The following is a 20725-nucleotide window of genomic DNA, read 5'->3' on the forward strand; positions in this document are numbered from 1 at the left end:
ATAATATCTAGTTATATCCTAGGACTATAGGTCAAATATAATACAAATAAAAGGCATTAAGGTTTAGATTCTGCATTCAGAACAGTAATCCAAGTGGGACAAATGTCTTTACAAAACCTTTCAAATCCTAATTTTTAAATTTCTTTCGTTATGTTTTCCTCCTTTGACTATTGAGGATGTTTGCTTTTCTCTTCAGTATTTATTTTTCTCTGTTATTTGTGATTTCGTAGATTCACATGTGTGAGTATTTGCCTGTTGAGCGGGGAGTCCCACAGTACATCCAGAAAGCAGTACTATACCAAGCTTAGTCTGCTAAGGCTAAAAGTGACGTCTGCGTCACCTATATAGGCACCAACTTGGCACGCTGCCCTCAGTTCTTTTCTTTCCGCACCAGTCAAGCACTGATCCATAAAGAGAGCTAACCTCTTTCTCTTTTTGACAGGACTTTTCGACATTTTTATTGACCCCTTTTTTCTGGTGTGTGGGAAGTCTTGTCCTCTAGGAAGACTTCAGGGTTCAAACCGTGCATTGTCTATCACCTCGCCATGTCGGTGACTGAGCCGCATTTGGTTTGCTTGTAGTGCCTGGAGCGCGACCACAACTCCAAATCGTGGTCTGACTGCCAGACTATGGCTCTAAAGGCTTTCAGTGAGCGGTCCCTAAAGCTACTTGCAGCCCGGCAGGTGACACCACGCCTGACTCCTCAGAGGTCTCGGTCGAGAGGAAGGTCCCGGAACCGCTCTAGGAGTCTCCAGTTCCCTTTATCCCACTGACGATCCTCTGGAAGTTTAGGTATGAGGCACAAGAAGTCGAAGCGTGCTTCGACTTCTCCCCACCGGCTGGACGATGGGGTGGGCTCGCCCCAGGCTCCCACCTCCAGACTACGGCGAACCTCCTGCATTAGCTGGGGTTCACTACCAATGTGATAGTCACACCTGACTACCTCTGCGAAGCTCCTTTTCATTGGAGCAGTTCTGGACACAGTGCAGTTTTGGGCCTATCCTCCTGAGCAGCGAGGGCAGGATATTCGGGCTATTATACTGATGTTTCAGCCTCAATCCTGGATTTCGGAGAGAATGACTCTGAGGCTGTTGGACCTCCAGGCCTCCTGCATCCTGCTAGTTACACATGCCAGATGGCATATGCGGGCTCTGCAATGGGACCTGAAGTTGCAATGGGCACAGCATCAGGGGGATCTGTCAGACTTGGCCCAGATCACAGAGGGAACTGCATGGGACCTGTAGTGGAGGCTAACAAATCGCAATTGGGTCAGAGGTAGACCCCTCTCCCTTCTGCAACCGGACCACACAGTAGTGATAGATGTGTCACTCCTGGGATGGGGAAACCATCTGGTAGAGGTGGAGATCGCAAGACTCTGGTCTCCGGCAGAATCTGGGCTTCACATCAACATCCTGGAGCTCCGAGCAATCTGATTGACATTGAAAGCCTTTCTACCCTCCATCAAGGGAAGGCAAGTACAGGGGTTTACAGACAACACTGCTGCCATATGGTACTGCAACAAGCAGGACAGGGTGGGGTCGTGGACTCATTATCAAGAGGCCCTGCGTCTCTGGACTTGGCTGGAACAGCAGGGCATAAACCCTGGTGGTTTGACACCTGGTAGGTTCTCTGAACGCTAGAGCGGATGCACTTAGCTGACGAAGCCTAGCGGATCACAAATGGCATCTCAACCTAGAGGTGGCGCAAGGTCTCTTTCAGGATTGGAGAGGGTCTTGGTTAGATTTGTTTTCCTCCACTGAGAGCATGCAATGTCAGCAGTTTTGTGTGCTAGAGTTACCAAGGCGGCTCTCACTCGGAGACTCTTTTCCTTTCAAGTGGAGCTCAGGCCTCCTATGTGCCTTTACGTCCATACCACTCCTGCCCAGAGTTCTCAAGAAGATCAGGAACGACCGGGCCCAAGTCTTCCTCGTGACTCCGAATTGGGCACGGAGAGTCTGGTATCCCGAGTTTCTGCAAATGAGCATCGATCCTCTGATCAGACTGCCCCTCTGGAGGATCTTCTTTCGCAGCAGCAGGAGGGGAGCATTCTCCACCTGAACCTGTCAACTCTATGCCTTCTTGCATGGAGATTGAGCAGTGGCAGTTGATAGCTTTCAACCTTCCTCCCAAAGTCTGTAATGTTATTCTGGCAGCCAGGCATCCCTCCACCAAGACAGTCTGTGCCAGTCGATTGAAAACATTTGTAATATGTTATACAGAAAAGTCTATGATCTCCCTGTGTAGCTTTTTATTTTGACCCTTGCCAAGCAGAGCTCTGCTCTGAACACCCTGAAAGGATATCTTTTAGTTTTGTCTGCCTTCCTGAAGCTGCCAGATCAACCCTTCTTATTTAAATCACCCACTGTACATAGATTCCTGTACATATGTTCCCACCTGCTCCTTTCATTATGCCTCAGTTGGACCTTAATTTGGCTCTCACTTTCCTAATGTGTTTCGAACCCTTGTATAATTGCCCCCTCTGGCTGCTCACAGTAAAAACAGCCTTCTTAGTGGCAATTAAATCTGCCAGGAGGGTGAGCAAGCTGCAGGCTTTATTATTCAATCTTCCCTTTTTGACGATATGCCCTGAAATTTGGAGCTTCACACTAGGACCGCCTTTCTTCCGAAAGTGGTAACACCATTCCATGTGAGACAATATCACACCTTGCACATTTTCTACTCTCCTCCGCATCCCTCTAAAGAAGAGCAATTCCACCATCTGGACCCAAAGAGCATTGTCGTTCTACGTTGACCGCACAAAAGAGTTCTAGGTGGACGACCAACTCTTTGTGAGGTACATTGGAGGGAATAAGGGCCGGGCAGTGCAGAAGAGGACTATCTCATGATGGGTCATCTTCTGCATCAAGATTTGCTATGCTCTACCAAAGAAGCAGCCAACTGAAGGCTTAAAGGCTAATTCCACCAAAGTTAAGACTGCAACGCGGCGTCACAGTCCTGGACATGTCAGGCAGCAATGTGGGCATCCCTGCACACATTTACGAAGCATTACTGAGTAGATTGTTAAGTCCGCAGGGACAACCATTTTGTTCACTCTGTCCTGCAAGATTTTTTAGTCTAAACTTGTCCGCAGTCCCTCCCCCGGGAATTGTATTGCTTGGGTATTTATTCAAAGGTAAGAAATCTATGACTAGGTGCCTCGTTCAGATGAACAAGTTACTTACCTTCGGTAACGCCTTATCTGGTAGAGACATGATCTGGCCGTAGATTTCTTACCCACCCTCCCATAATCCCTGCACTGCAGACAGGCTTCTATGGTCGGGAATTATCCTTTTCAGGGCCCCGTGTAAAGTTGTGAAAAAGTAACTGACGTTAGCGTGCCTAGGTGGCATCTATATAGGCCACGCAGAGCTGACCGACACCTCCTACCAGCGTGCAGGGGTATTGCTCGAAAAAAAATCTTTCTAATCCAGTCCAATGCCTGGGAAATTAAGAGGTAAGGAATCTGCGGCTAGATCTTGTGTCTACCAAATAAGGCGTTACTGAAGGTAAGTAACTTGTTCTTTGGATACATAAAACAAAGGTCTCTTCAGGCCTTTTGGTACTTGTGAGACGCTGAGGCTGCATTCCGAAGATCCCCACAATGAATGTATGTACTACCTTCACCCCTCTCTCCCTCTCTTAAGGCAAATAACTGTCATATCTGCTAAGCCTTTTCCACAAAGGCTTTGAAGGACAGAGTGAATAGGTTGCTTAACTGGCTTTCAAAGATCAAAGCCAAGGAAAACCCTGCCTCCGAGAAAGAGAATGAAGGTACCTCAGGTAAGGCCAAAAAAGCCCAGAAAAGCAGTCTCTCTGAAGGCCCTTCATCAAAACATAGATCTGAAACTACATCAAGAGATGAAAGTTCATCTTTAGAGATCTTACGCCAACAAGTTGGAAAACTGAGGCTTCCACAGCTCACTGTCAATGATCTGAACCGCAGATGCCGCTAAAAAAGCTATCTTTAGTATGCACTAAAGCATTGTCATAAAAGATTCTATCCTAGACGACAGAAAACCGTTGTTAAAGCTACCATTGATGAAATCAAAGTTACCTCTGTCATCAACAGTAAGAACTGCATTGACAACATCCACACTGACTTTGTCATAATTGTTTACCACTGCAACAATTACATCAGCGTAGACGAGACACCATTGACTAACCCATCTGCTTTACCGTTGACTGGGCTTTTATAGACTGCACCAGTCTCTTTACAAAGGCTTACCTTATTCACAGAAAAAAACATTCCAGTACCATTGCTGCCTGAGCACCCATCACCAAGTAAAGTGTCACTTCTACCCCATGTCAGCTGGCAAATATTGAAGGCTGAGAATGACATATGGCTATTTAGTCCTCCTCCTTCTAGCCTAATTCATCTTAATGGTATATATCGAGATGATGATGAGGAAGGGTATGTGGAAGGTGAAGATACATTTCTATGTCAACCAGATGGCTGTTAAGTTGCAAAGTAAGACCAATGGTATACTTGGAAGATAATCACCAATATGAACATAAGATGCAATATGAAGAGGAATCGATCCAAGTCACTAGACCTGGACTATTACAAAGGTTTCAGGATCCTTCAAAAACAAGGTAACTAAAGCAGCCATCTTTCCAGCTACTGTCACCAGTATTGCAGACCCATCGATCTGCCTCTCATACACAGCATACCATCCACCTCATACTCCTCAAACAAGACTTGTATTGCATAAAGAAAGTGTTGATGTCTATTCTGACAAGGACCATGAGTATGAACATGTACGAAATGATGTATCTGAAGACCGGCGCTCTGAATGGGATGATTACCTAGCACCCATTTCTCCACCAGTTGCTCTATGACCAGCAAACTTTTTACTAAATAATGTTGGAGGTTTCCATGGTCTAGTGGAACAAACATCTAAAAGAGGTGATTTACCAATTCCAGTCAGGCAAGTGGATTGTTTTTTTATGCAGAGCCCGCTTGTAAATCAGTGAAAGCCATCCTGATTATTAATAAAAGGTGCTGTGTGAGTCACCTGCCTATCTAATTGGACATCCCCAGACAGACTCTGTAGTGACATAGGCTGCCCAAGGACTATCTTCAAACCCTGCTACTCCCTGTTCTGTTTCAACTGGCAGGAAACAAGGCGTTTCGACAATCTTGGGAAAAGGATGTTCGCCGTGGCAGCAAGTAGAGTGAGGCAGTCAATTTCTTAGCAATCCTTCGTCATTACAACAGGTAAATGTGGTCGGACAATCTCAACCTTTTGCCAGAAGACAAAAGAAAATAGATCAAAAATATCCTTCTTGAGGAGAAAAGGGCTTCCTCTGAACGATTAGACTGCATAATGGACATTTTGTCAACAGGTTCAGGCGGGTTGCAGTCGCTACTGTTCTCTGAAGGCAGGACTGGTTGAAGTTGTCATCTTCCAGGCCAGGGTCTAAAGTAAGGTCTTGTACATGCCCTTTGATGGAGAAGCTCTATTAGATCAAAACATTAGTCAGTCAGTTAAGACTGATACAGTGAGATCATTTGGCGTTCTCCAGCATGGACAGAAGCCACCCTTTTGTGGAGTCTGAGGTCAAGGTCAGTTTTCATTTAGGAAGGGATATCGGCCTTAAAGATATCAACCCTATCAGCATCCTCAACGGTTCTACCAGTAGCAGTATACCCAGCAGCAGGATACTCAGCAGCAGTACAGCTGCATATATGAAGCAAATTCCTTGAAGAAAGCCAGGACCCCATTCTAAGGACTCCTCTAGAAGACTTGGCGATCTATGCGATCCGGTTGCAAAAGTTTTGCCTCAAGCTCCACATCCAAAGTGATCTGATCTCCACATGGATCTGATGCAAATGATGATTCTGCCCTCGTTATAGAAGGGAGCTATAGAGCAAGTATTCTGAGCCTAGTGAAAATCTGGGGAATGGAGACTTAGACAAATTGTAGATCATCGGAAATGAAACAAAATACCTGAAAAAACAGTAATTCCACATGCCCACACTTCAAGACATTCTCCAGCTTCTTAATCACAGAGACTGCATGACCTCATTGCGTCGCCTAAATGCATATTTCCATATATACAACCTCTGCCATGACAGTTTAGACTCCTTACTGTTGGCTTCAGTTCTGCCCTTTTATTTTTGCAAAATGTCTGATTCCAATGGCCGCATATTTTAGAAGGAAAGGTCACCAATTTTTTTCCAAACTCCTCGGCTGGCTAGGGAAACCTCTCCTTACCAAGCACTCAAAGTTTATCAATGCTTGTATGCAGCTTTTCGAAAATGTGGGCCTTACCCTCAACGGGGCCAAATATTCCCTCTATCCAATCACGTTTGTAGAAGCCATTGTAGATGCTATGAAAAACAAACTGTGTATATACATGATTAATCTCGCCCTCATGGTGTTAAAAAGGCTGCCAATTTGAGTTTGCTGGATGTTATGGTGCATTACTCTCATCCTATTTTCCCGTCTGAATGAGGCATGTGCAAGTGGATCTGACCAAACCATTGTTTGAAACCCAGGGTTTATTTGAGAAACTTATAGACATCTCTCCAAGAATGAAAGCTGCTCTTCTCTCGTGAACACAGGAAACGAATATCTTCTCGACCAGAATAGGTGTTGCACCTTTATCAGCCGTTTCACATTTTAGGAGTTCTTCCAATTAAGGATCCCTTTGGTCAAGCAGAATTGTAAAAGAATTCTTAAGATCGCTTATCCTCCTTTGATGCTTCCACCAACACCTTGGCAGGCAAATACAGTGACATCACTGTCGAAGAAATGCTTCTCCTGCAAAATGGCATTGTTTTTGGTAACATTTTCAAAAAAAGTGAGTGAAAATACAAACACTTGGCACTAAGGAACCATATATGCAGTTTCAAAATGATTTAGAGAACAAGCGCTGTCTCCCGTAAGAGTAGCATCCCAATGAGCACACCTTCAAAATGATTCACATATTAGTAACAGAGCCACGATTCCTTCCAAAGGTACCAGCAGAATATCACCTAAATGAGTACTGAATGGTACTCCTTGAATAGGCTATGTCTATGGCCTTTCAAAGCAGAGCATAGCCCTTTTGAACTTTGCAGCTTTAGTGTTTTGTCATTGCAAAGCAAAAGGGTCTGTCGAGGGACACGTGACAGCACACTCTACGCGGAGTGTTTCCACTTCCACCACTCTGTTCACTGTTTTTTCAACATTTGAAGGGCAGCAACGTGGAAAAATACACATTTGCATACAGCATTATTGTTTGAAATCAACCGTATAAAAGGAAGTGCTATTGGGACAAGCAGTGTTACATCATCTGGTAAGTCATTTTTCATTCATTACCACCATCTGAAACAGTGTGGTTTAACTGCTTGCTATTCCGTGTCAAGCATGTGAATCTATGAAAAATCCAGTACCGGAGAAGAAGTTGCTTGTGTGTGACTGTAGTTCTCCAGTATTGGTATCTTTCACAAATTCACTTGTGTTCCAACCTCCTTCGCTAATGAGGTTAACAAAGTTAATAGTTCTTCACACTTGCGCTAGAAAATCTGAAATATGGTAGCCTCTGAGGGGAGTGGTGATCAAGGTACTGAAATTAGATTTTGAAGATTGGTTCTTTTCAAATTATATGAATATGCCAATAAAATGCACAACTTTAAGCCCTGGCCAGCTTTCTTTGGTGCAGTACTGCTTTTTGGATTTAACGTGAGACTCCCAGCTTGACAATAGGGAATGATTAAACATTTTGAAGCTGTTAAAGTTACCAATACTTGAAACTACAGTTGCAAGTAAATACCTTTTGTCATTTGAATGAACATTCCACATTTTGGATCCCTGAATTTAATTCATAAACAACAAGTGTGCTTTTATGGAAGCAAACGAAGATGGTAAAAGAGTTCATGTCGCAGAATATACTGCCTTCCAACTACAATTGAATCCTGGTGCAAAGTCACGGTGGCAGACTTGAAGTGACCACTGATGTTCTTTACCTTTTACCTGTGCTGTATATCCACTATTTCCCTTTTTAAAACAGAACAGTAAGGCTTTTCAACGGTTTTGGCCTCTCAGGACGGTAGTGTAATGTAAGATTTATGAAAATTACAAATTTCTTTGAATTTTCTCTGTATAAATATGCTGGCATCCTGCACAGAGGTGGGAGATTCATTGTTCATGAACTCAATAATTATTTGCATGACAAAGAAGTAAAATTTGAATTAACTTCTTCATGCTGAAAAACGGAATATATTTGCTGTTTATGATAACTAATGGCGCTTCACTTTGCAGTAGTTCTCTGACAATATTTTTATGCTGAAGGCCTTCATATGTCTCAATCGCAAATAAACTGCAGGAAAACAATAGCTGCTTGCTCGGATACATGCAGCTGCACAGTTATGTAACAAAGTTTGCATTGAACCGATTCCTTCCAGGACCCTTTAGTCAAAAAAACATAGCTTGTTTATGCAGATGTTTGGAAATATTCAATCTTTTACCTTGGAGCTCTGTAGGTACTAAGAAAATCTTGCTGAATTTCTGAACAGATGTATTTTCAGAGAAAGTTGCTACTATCAACTCTAGTTTATTTTGTAAAATTCAGACCTCCGTGCCTAAGCTTAATAAAACCACTCTGCTGCTTGGAATATTAGCTTATATCCAACAAAGAATGTTTAATAAAAATGAAAAATGATAGTGAATGCTTAGTGGCTGGGGCTAGGAAATTGACTTATTCACCCCTCACAGACCACTGATATCCTCCAGCATCCTATTATAGTGTACACTGCAATATTTGTTAACTGCAGGAGTGGTTGAATCTGTCATGGCACCCATATTCTAAAACAAGCAGTCAGTGAAACTACCTCTGCATTTTCAGTTTGTTTTAAAAAGCCTTCAGAAGCTGTTCCACAGCAAGTCAACACACACATCTGTCTCTGCTGTAGATGTAGTCTATTTGATTTCTTTTTGGGAAACCCACCCAGCTCAATTCCCAACATCACTGCCATATCTCTGGTGTGTGAGGAAATGTTATTTTATTTAAAGGAGTAAAGCATGTTCCTTTTTCAAACCCTTTAATTAACTAAGCTCAATAAGGAGCATCCCCAGAGCTTGTTTTAGAAGGCACGGTGACTGCTCCAGAGATGAAACACAGCAAGTTGTTTTTGCAATCGTTTTACAATAAAAGCCCATGGGCTGACTTTCTCCATTATTCAGTTTAATTTCAACATGATTTTAGCCTTTCGAGTTGGTCAGATGCTAACTCTTTCTTGGGTTCATGTCAGCTGACTAACATTAAAGTTTAGAGTATTCTGAGGATGTGTGGTATGTATATATCCACATACTGTCCATGGAGCTGATCACTAGTCTTTAAGTTTGTAACGAATCATGCCCTTCAGCTGAGTTAGTTCACAAAAGTGCAGGTTACATATTTGCTTCACAACCATGGATGCACATCTCTCCATTTTTGGACTCCTCTATTAATACCACCAGCCTTCATTTGCATTGCAGCTAGGTTTGAACTGCATATCCTGTACATAAATCCCTTTATTGGACTGATCTTCAGTACTGCAAAGAGAATGACCGTTCTGAGTCTGGAAAGGATTGTTTACCTCACTGGAAAAACTCCTTACTTCTGTTCAGTTTTCAGATCGAAGCATTTCAGTTCTAGTGGAGCCTGAGACACATGGCCCATTGCACACACATTGATAAATAATACCAGTCTTCAGTTGAGGCGTATCCGCTTCACAGCATTTACCAGTTGTACTAAGTTTATTAGTTAATAGGCACGGTTCTCCAATTTTGACTGGGAGCTCTTTTCAGTCCGCTCAGCCTTAAAAATGTGACACTGCCGATTCTTCAATGTTGTATGGTTGTGTGACCCTGTATCCGCTTTCAATAAATGTTCTCTCGCTATAGAAGACGTTTTATAGAGAGATAACATGCCAAACCTACACCTTGTGTTTTGCTTTGTTTTTGATGGAGACAGTCGCTAGGCAGAATGGTCATCAATCTGGCCCAAACAGATGGGTATCATCCTCCCTTCACAAGACAAGCATTCTAGATGGGTTTCAGGGTTAATGAGCCTCATCAATAGGGTTTACTGAGGGAGTAGTAGAAAGACAGCCATGCTGGTATCAAGACATTCCCTTTATGATGGCTTTGGTACTCTTAAGGCTGTTATTCACACTCAGTTACTTTGTCCAACTAGCCAAATGTAGGAGACAATTGAGGTTAAGGCACAGTTTGTGAGTAGGCCCGAGCAGGTAATGGCATGCTTGCACCACATTGATTTTTATATACGCTAAGAAGTGGCTTTCTGTATGATTAGTTTCAAATGTATTGAGGTTTAGAAAGAGACTGAGATGAGAACCCCTGTTGTCATCATAATGTGTTTCAACTTGATCTACAGCTTAGTACCCATAACTAGAATCCTTATTGAAATTATAAACGCATGTGTCCCCAAGGTTGCATTCTGTACAGTAGTGAATGTAAATAGCTTTACTGAAGCAGACGAGAACTGGGCTGTAGCAGATTTCAGATTTGGTCATGCTTCATTGTTACTTTGTATTACAAAGATAATTGCCACATGAAAAATTGATAGTAAATCTTTTTCAGGTTTCAGATCGACAGAGCTATCTTGTTGTGGCTTTGGTGCTGTGTCTTATTTTGGGATTGATGGTCTGTATGCAGCGTTGCAGAAATGCCTCTCAACTCAGTGAAGATTTCACCTCTTCAATTCCAAAGAGTCATAACTACCCAAGCCCAAAAAGGTATTTCATTAAATTTTTTGGTCTGATTTTGTTTATATTACAGAATGATTGTTAAAATTGTCTTGTGTTAAGTAGTGTGAAATTGTGCTCCTGCTAGGCCCCCTGGGCCCGGTGGATCTGTGTTTCTAGATATACATAAATCTTTTTTCTTTAATAACTCCTAAAGTACCAAACAGATTTACACCAAATTACAAAAAAACACTCTTTCTGTAAAAAAATCAGCTTTCTGCCAAATTTGGCGTAATTTCGTTCAACGGTTCGGGCTGTAATCGTGTCGAAAATCCCTACGGGAAATTGCATGGGGGAAGCACGTTTTGGACCTTTTTCTCGCCGCCCGCTTGACAAATCACCCTGACACTTTCCAGACAGCAGCAGAAATGAGTGGCAAGCTAGTTTTAAAAATTCCATGAAGATTGGTCAAATGGCGCCAAAGTTATTAGCAAAACAAACACAGCTTTTCCTATGGAAACTAGGTCCTAACTAACTACCTACTATGAGGGTTGGGGTACTTAAATATACCGAAAAAGGCAAGATCCTCATTCACCATCAATTTCACACTGTTATTCAGTCGTAGATATGCGGACCTGTTTCATCATTTTTGTTTTAATACACATTGATTTATAGCTTCTCAAGATCACAGGTATCATGAAATGCTTCCACAACACAAATTAATTATACCATTTGGTGAAATCACAAGAAATTGTATTATCAATCATAAGCCTACCCCATGCTTAATCAACCAATATCAAAAGAAAATGTCTTAACAAATATATGAAAAGAAAGAATAGAGTGGTTTCAACACTCAAACCCAACTTTTTTCCATACACTACCACAATATAAAGCAAGGAAATGTCCCCTTGTGCTGGTGCTATTAGGTGTCATATGCCAATATTTAAGGTTTCACTCCTTTTTCCACATCGCACCTAAGCACTCCACCGCCATGCCAGCACGTTCTGATCTCTTTTGAAGGCTTACTTCAATTAGATCTTCCTCCGATTCCAAAAAAGGTAGGTATAGTAATTACAATGTTCAATGTTTGGCATATCCACATAAAATGATTTTTACACAACCTTGTGAAACATTAAGGGTGTTGAAACGAACCCTTTACATTTCACCCTTTCACTGCACTTGTTTAGAACGTACCTTAATACAGGAAAATATTAATTAACATGAAGATTGCTTATCAAACAACTTTGTTGGAAGCTAACAGAAAAGGCAATCACAAGTATTTACTTGTACAACTTGCATTTGAGGTTGCTAACAAGAAATAGTACCTCATGTTCCATGTCGCTTTTATTGTGCCCTTCGTAGGGAGCAACTTAGCGTATTTGTTCTGGTCTGCATGTAGACTTATTCTTTTCTTTCATTACTGTGCCCTCAGCATTTATATGCCCGCACACTCAAGGGGCGTCAGTCGTGCTTATTGTGCCCTGTCTGGGGATCCGACAACTGTGTTCACTTCAGTCTGCATGTGGATGTGTCATTCCCTATCCTCTTGGCATCAGTATTAATTAATCAATAAAAAGCTATATTCGGTTACATGTAAATAACCATAAAAACACACAATAAAAACATATTTAAATATACAGGGCAAATATCAATATTTACACCAATTAAGACCATTCTTCATACACAGCAAAAATGTCATTGTCATAATTATCACATCACAATCGATTTCCTATATCTAAAAACATTTTTTTAAAACAGAGGCTACAACAAATATTGTATCTAATTGTTGGAGAGCCACTAAACCGTGGCGACTCGACCTCATACCAAGTGTTTTCAAGACTGGAGCAATCCACCTTTTTCTCTGTACAGAGTAGAATTTACAGAAGAATAAAACTTGTATGGTGGACTGAAATATCGTCACACAGGCATTTACATAGCTGTTTTGACCAGTCATTAATAGTTGGAAAACTTAAGGATCTGTACAGAGTCCCAAAGCGGAAACGCATCAATAAAAATGTATAATAGTCATTATTTACAAGGCATAGGTATGGCTGGATTTTAAAAGTTGTTAATGTAAGGTTGTGTGCTTGTACCGTAACCTTACTCAATTCAGCATTCAATCTTTGTTCACTCAGATAGCGCAAACAATCGTTCTTAAGATCTTTCCTGGAGTGCCTTGCCATGGTGGGCGGATCATCATAAAATTCTTGATGGCCTATATTATATGAAAACATTTTAACATAGGACAGCCATCTGTTTGCCACTCCATCTAGGCCCATACAGGCTAATAAGATCCCACGATTAAACCATGTTTCCTCTGTTGTCCATATCCTATGCCTCAACAGAACCGGCTGAGTCTTTAAAATATCTTCCAAATATGGCAAACCTAGTTCTGTATGGCATATGAAGGAGGAGGTGCCATTAGGGACCATTAATCTCAATAACCTGTTTTCAGCTGCCTGAAGGGAGCTTACATCCGCGTGTCCCCAAACTCCTGCTTCATATGAAGCTACAGTAACACTTTTTGCCGTATAAATATTCAATAGTTCCACAGTTCCGCCTAATTTCCTACTAACATTTACGAGTGCAGATAGAGTTTTAATGTACAGTAGTCTCCTAGTTTTTACAGCCTGCACCCATGACCCCGTACGGTCAAATAAAATCCCTAAATAGGAAAATATCTTAGTGTTTTCGATCAGTTTCCTCTCAATAAAAATTGATCTGGTCTTAATACATCCAGCTCCGCAATTCATAATAAATGTTTTAGTTGAATTAATAGTAAGTCCCCGTTCTGTCATAAAATTCGTACAGCTGGATACAACTCTTTGGAGTCCTAGTGGTGTGCCAGACATTAGGAGCGCATCGTCCGCATATAACAATGCGGGAATAGGGCGTTTACCAGCCACAGGGAGGTCGTTACATTCCTTAACTAAAATCCTTTCAAGGTCATTTATATATAAGGTGAAGAGGAACGGGGCGAGGACGCAGCCTTGCTGCACACCACGTCTTACATTAAGATGACCCGTGCATTCCCAACCCACCCCAAATCGTACCCTAGCATTTGCCCCTAAATATAACTCTCTTAGAAAGGAAATTAAAACTGCTTCAACACACTGCTCCTCTAAAATCAACCATAGTTTATTGTGCCTTGCACAGTCAAATGCCGATGCTGGATCGACAAATGCCAAATAAAAGGCTCCCCTTTTTGCTTTAACATATTTATTCAATATTATATCTAAATTCAAACCTTGCTCAACAGCGCCTAGCTTCTTACGGAAGCCAAACTGTAGATCACTCAACACTGACCTTTCCTCCGCCCAGTCCTGGAGTCTATTCAATATGACCCGGCCCAAAATTTTCACAGTTGAGTCCAACAAAGATATCGGACGGTAACAGGCCAGGTCAGACCTATCTCCTTTTTTAAATATTGGTACCAGGATGGACTCTTACCATGTCGAGACAAGACCGGCAGAGATTCAGGCATTAAACACTTGTGTCAGCAATGGTCCCTACAAGGTGGTATTAGCTTTAAAGATGTCGACGGGGACGCCATCGGGCCCAGCTGCCTTCCCACCCGTACTTGAGGCAATGGCTGAATTTACTTTGTTTAGCTCAAAGTGGAGCAAGTTTCCTAAAACCATAAGGGAGTTACCTGTCTCTGCCACAGTAATTGTATTATCATATGGCCTTGAGCACGGCTCATCGTACAGCTTAGAGAAATGCTCTACCACTGGTGCTGTGGAATCTGTCCCTAAAAAAAGGTGCATTAACTGCCTTCCAAGAGGCACTCGAGTCTCTTGAACTGGAGGCTTCACGAAGGGTTATCCATGCATCTGCTCTTAGCATGTCTCTTCTCCCTTTTAATGCACGTTTATATTCTCTCCGTGCCTCTCTAATCTCATTCCTATCGGTTGCTTCCCTGTGCAGGGAATTCTTAAGCTTTCTATAGGCCTTGGTACAATTTGGGTCAAACCACCCTTTTTTTCTTTGAATATTTTTCCTATTTGCATTGACTGTGAGAGCCCTCTTTATATGATCTGTGATGTGTGTAAAACCATCAGCAATTCCTTTTGGTGAAGTGGACACATCCAGGCAGGCCATAATATTAACATAACAATTTGTTACCACATCGGCCATAAAATCTTGGGGTTCCACTTTGTCCCAGCTTAAAGAGTAACCATTTTGCCTGGATAATAGTATATTCTCCTTACGTCTATCGATCTTGCTCTTTTCCTGATCATAAAGCAGGCTACCCACACTCTGAGCAAAATGATCGCTCAATGCGATCCAGTGATTCTGAAAATCTACAATACTAGAGCTATAGCGGGTTGAGACCAGAATAAAATCTATTATAGAAGAAGTTCCACAGCCATTAAAGGTAGGGCTAAAAGGAACAGGGGGAGTACTTAGGGTGTTGGCGAAGCCCAGATCAAGTTGAAATATTGATTCATTTAAACTATTGCCATACCTTGAGTGCGGGAAATGAAAAAAGTAGTCATTATCATATGAGATTCCACAATTCCCTATGTCAGCATAATGACTAAGAGGAGTATTGAAGTCCCCCCCCCCCCCCCCGCCCAGACTATAATCAGGTCTTCATTCCCTACGTCTTGTAGGTGTTGCAGGTGGGAACATACGGCTCTTACAATCCCTTCTATTTGATTAAACTGGGCATTATTATAATAATTCACCAATATTACAGTGCAACTTCCATTTACCCCATATCTAATAATCTGATAAAAGCAATCGTCAAATAACATATCAGTTTTCTTAAAATTTACTAAATTAGAAACATAAGTGCAGAGCCCCCCTTTAGCCCTGCCATGTAGAGAAGTTACCGCAGGTGTGTGTAGAGTTTCAAAACCGTTGATATGAACTGGATCAACCACCCATGTTTCCTGCAGACTTATTAAATCAAACCTCCGAATAAACTCCTCCCACAAGCTATTTGTCACCTTTGATTTTAAGCCGCAATATTCCAGTACAGAATATTACATTCCCCTATTCCTTTTTCATAGCCATTGCACTCCAGAGTTTCCTCCGTATTCAATCCCAAAAAGTTGTCCTCCAATATAGGGAGCAATGTTGGTGCCGGCATAGTTAATGAGGGCGTGCAACTTGTATCGCTAATAGTAGCAAAGTCACCTCCCCTGGAACATATCTGTGGGTATAAAGTGGTCACATGGGAAACGATTGGCTGAGTAATAGAATCCACTGCCACCAATAGAGGTTCAAAGGACAGTCAATCACATGTTTCTAGCCTGACAAGGGAGCAAACCTATTAGTATGGTTAAAATCAGTAAGACTACCTAAGGGCCTTTTAAATGTAGGTCGATTGTCCCGTCCCTCCCCCCCCCCCCCCTTGGAGAGTGTGATGATACGGTCTATAAAAGAACCCCAAAGGCACCAGGGAAATTGTCCCTGTGTGATATCCAAGATTCCTACTCCCCAAATGCTCCAATAAAAATCTAACAACATGCCCGCTGTTAAAGTTAGCTACTACACAGTCACCCCAAACTTCCTGTTTGAGGTGTCCAACCCATGGGGCATGTCTAGCCATGATCATCTGATTACAGATATCCCATTCCTGTATCCCAACCGCCTTCAATTGTGCAGTGATCCAATGCATTGTTTTGGCCATTAACTGTTCTGCAGATTCTGTCTGCCCTTCGCGTAGGATTGAAACATTCTTTTAAACCACTACGAGAAGGGCAGCGGCTGGAGGGAGATTTAGGGCTTTCGGTCCATTTTCATCTATTCTATAGGATAAACGATTATGCACAGGTGAATAATCACAACCTAGGGGGCTGTAAGCAATGGCAGATTGGTTACCTGCCCCATAATTAGAATTTCATTGCCTTAGATTACTAAGTGTCCCACCCCGGACCCTGTTGCCCTCCTCCATAGGGGGGTACTTGGGATGAGCTGGGCAAACTCACTAGATATTTTCCCTGAGTCACCCACTTGGCCACCCGGGGGGACTGGATCAACAACAGGGACTATTCCCGCTTCATTGTTAATACCAGATGGTACAGGGATTGTATTAGATAGTAGTGGAATTGCACAACTGGACTTCAGTACAGCCGGGTTGCACACAACACTTTTAACAGGTATTACGGGCCTATCAATTTTACTTATATTGTTCTTAATGGAACTAAGATGAGGTACAATTTTCAGTTCAAAAATGTGTTAGTCTATCCTCAATTAGCGTAAGTCTCTCCAGGATCGGAGTCAAAGATGTCGATATTATAGCCCCCAGTTTGATCACCAAAGCCTCATGAGACAGAACACCAGTTGACTCTTGGTTCGGAATAACATTGCCGGGGCTTTCGGGCAGGGGGATTGATGACGAAAGAGATCCAGTCCCACCATTCCTGTTAGACGTTGGCCTTTTTGCACTTTTCTGCCTCTGCGGGCCCCCTCCTCTCTTCCTCTTTTTGGGCACTGGTGATGTTAAATCCATAGATCGAGGATTATGTTTGGGTGCCGATCTCGTGGCTATATGTGAAGCTACACCACTAGGTGCACCTCCGTGGGCATTCTCCGTAGCCAATGGGCCAACTATGTCCTCCGTTATTATTGACAAGTCCAAGGAGATCAATGTCTGCTGAATAGTGCCTCTTGTTGGATCATGTCCGTGCGAGACGTAATATGCTCGTAGTGGGGCCGCAATGGGTTCCCGTCTGGAGGCTCAATGGCCTAGTGCACCTCCAGACGGGAACCCATTACGGCCCCACTACGAGCATATTACGGCTCGCACGGAAAAGGCCCACGCTATTGAGCGCCCTGCGGAGATCACAAACCGCAATTTACGGCTAAACTTCAATTGAAGTTCCCCGTCAAGCCCACTCTAGAGATGCTAGGCTTCAACGGTCCAAATTGAACCGACCAACTGGGTTGATACCAATATCTTCTCTGACGCCGCGCACAAAATTGCTAGGCGGAAACGGCATCAGCTAAATCGGAACCTGATTGCCAACTGAAGTGTCTTCAGCCACGTCTGGCCCACCTTGCCTCGCTCGTGGCTCACCCGACCAATCAGGCAAAGCTCATTTTAGTCCTGAAGATGATCCCACTATATTGTGGGAGATAGGGATCGAAACGTTCGTCGACTGTTTTGCAGTACTGCTCGTTTCATGATTTGCAATTTTTACGGCAGTTACTGTGGGTTTGTGCTTATTCAAAAAACTGTTTGCATTGCATTATAAGCCACCCTGCTCTCCTTGTTTGCCTGTAAACTCTTTTTCTTTTTCCTTGTATTGTCTTCCTCTGACTAGGTACAGGCTTGTGCCCAGTTACTAATGTGCGACTTGTCTCGCCCTACTCTGTTTATACTATAAATTTTGTTTTCCAAATAAACGCTTCTAGGTCCGGCTGGACACTGAAGAAGGAAAAACACTGTCTTTATCTCGAGCCTGTGAAAATTATTTCTCTAAGTATCACTAAAACCTAGGACCTTTGTAAAATAAAAATAAGTAGTTCTACCCGTGGTCCTTGGCCATTTTTACGGGTTCCCTTGTATACTAATACCTACATGATTTGAAACAATAACACAGTGATTAATCACTGTTGGTCAAGCTGGCTAATACAACAGATGTCGATGTTTCAACCCCTAGAAAAGTAGGTTGTTTTGTCCCTTACGCGGGGGTCTTCCTCAGGACAGGAGTGGAAGGAAGGGGGGGTTGGTTTACCTAGAGATAGAGCATAAAAACACCTTAGAACTAGAATTACCATTATAAATCATAAACTCACTGAATGGCCTGGACCCTTTAATTTACCTTGAAATGGCCCTTCACTGTGGGCTGGGGGAAGAGTGTGGGCGCGTAGGCTCCAAAACGACGAGAGCGAAGGCAGTCACCTGCAAAAGGTGCAGATACAGAAAAACCTCCCGTGATTGCGGTTGATTGGAAAAAGGGGTAAACCAGATCAGATCACTTACTTTTACAGATCTAAATCCAAACAAAAACCAAGCCGCATTAATCTGCTGAGCCTTGCATTATGTTGTATTCTAAAAGCAAAATATGGAAAGAATGCTAATCAGGACCCAAATGTAACATCACCACTCTACTGGAAACAAGGTTACATTGTATTCCAGCTCAAGCTCAGAAAAGAGTGAAATACCTGATAGACTCTTCATGTCGGGCAGAGGTGCTCCGTATTTGGCAGTCTAAAATAAAAAAAACGAAGGTTCCGATTAGTAAACCTGAGCACAGCACTCTTGGGGTCTCAAAGAGTGTTTGTAAAGGCTGCGCGCATTGTAAGGATTCACCACTGCTCGTAGTTAGCGTATCCGTTAGTTAATAGGCCAAACACAACAGAAGATCAAGGTACGTATTCTCCAGCATTGCAGTCGAATAAGATGTGGTATGCAGGGATCACCTTTGGTCGAACATTTTAGAACTGCGGGCCATAGCCCACAGGAACTACAGTGGGTGGTACTTGAGAAGGCCTCCTTTGGGCCCAGGGGAGGTAACATTGGAACGATTCTCAATTTAAGGGAATGCAAATGCATCTCTCTCTTAGACTCCATACAAAACGGCCTGAATGAATCCGAGGTTAGCCTCGCTCAATTAGCCTGCCTCACACTTGAATGATTCCATAGATGTCTTTTTAAGGATGTGCTCATACATTTATATATAGATACCCACAGATCCAATGCATGCATCCCTGTTTAGTGTGTGACCTAAAACCTCTGTTGTCCTACCAACTCTCAATCGAGACGCAGAATACCTACCCTGACGATTTGCCGAATCTTGAATACAAACATTTATTCCAGTATGCATATATAATGCCTAACAACCAAGACTATAAATTGTATTGTTTAGGCAATATGTTTTAATATTTACAATAGGTTTACCCGGTCATGAGCAATGTCGTGTTTTTCCCTGTAAATGACTGATGTATACCCTGATCATATGTATGTTTTAAAGAAGTCTTATTTTCATGTTAATCGAACCCATTCTCATCTAACTTTCTTTCAAAATCCAACCTATCCAGCTGAGCTCTCAGTCGGTACACTGGATGCAATGAAGGCGCTGCGTTGCTGTCTTGCATGCAAACACAGACTTAAACAAATGCACCCTTTTGCATACCTACTGACATGCGTTATGCCCATTCTAGCCACATCTCTTGTCTTTGTAAGTGCTTTCTTCTTTTGATTGCATATCAGTAGAACTATTGATCTCGATTACGTGTTGCAAAGTGCTGGCCGGTGGCAAACTCTGCGCCTATAATTACTGGGATTGTGCGGTAAGAACCCACCAATACAGGACAATGTGGTAAACCTCACGGAATTGATAACCGCATATCGATTTTATTGGGTGGATGGCTGCACGGAATTCCCGCTTCCATGAGGTTTAACACTTACACAGGCCTGCCAAGTATCACGCATCAGGCGTGACACGACCGCATTTCAGTGAGGTAATCCGCATTACCGCACTGAAATGCATTGTCACGCATATCCGCTGTGTGCCAGCTGTCACTAAAATCACTGATAAAACTGAGTCTGTGGCAGCGCGCACCACTCATGGTTTAACCCTTGCTGATGCAGCAGGCTTGGGCTCGCAGCTGAGCTAAATTTGCTGGCAGCGCTCTCTCAACTGCTATAATGTATCTTGTGCTTCAAATCCGTGCGGCTCTCACTACCAGCATGACGCCATCGGGAGGAGATGTCATATCCTGCTGCCAGAGCGTGTGCGGGGAGTTTATTTTGCAAGCAAGAAGGCAGCGCGGCTGACTATTTTGAGGTGCATAATAATAGTTATGGCTGGGGCGCTGCAAATAATCATGGTGCCGGCCGAAGCGCTGCCAGCCCTGTTTTCTGCAGCTCGCACCGTCTCGGGCCACTGCCTCTTATCACTGTAGTTAATACAAGTTCTCCGGACTTCAACCCCACGGGCCGCAACAGGCCACTGAGCCCAGAGCATACTAATCCAGCCACTGCTGGACCTGAGAGGCTGAATCGTGCCGGGCGATCGGCATTTCTAAAGTAAGTGAGAGTCTGGATTGAATGAGGTATCTCTTGCTCTGCTGCTGCTTCTTCTAATAACA

The 20725-nt window shown here is 42.9% G+C and overlaps 1 protein-coding gene across 4 annotated transcripts in view; it reads left to right on the forward strand.

Annotated features, from left to right (window-relative positions):
- The window catches only part of SUCO (SUN domain containing ossification factor), a 696748-nt gene that overhangs the window by 639495 nt on the left and 36528 nt on the right, over positions 1-20725 (forward strand). For all 4 annotated transcript variants that reach the window (XM_086956303.1, XM_086956322.1, XM_086956311.1 and 1 more), the window contains one exon: positions 10572-10726. In XM_086956303.1, coding sequence (XP_086812429.1) covers positions 10572-10726 — 155 coding nt within the window. The remainder of the gene's footprint in view (positions 1-10571; positions 10727-20725) is intronic.

Source organism: Lissotriton vulgaris, chromosome 1_1 (genome assembly GCF_964263255.1).
Source record: "Lissotriton vulgaris chromosome 1_1, aLisVul1.2, whole genome shotgun sequence".
Taxonomy (NCBI): Eukaryota; Metazoa; Chordata; class Amphibia; order Caudata; family Salamandridae; genus Lissotriton; species Lissotriton vulgaris.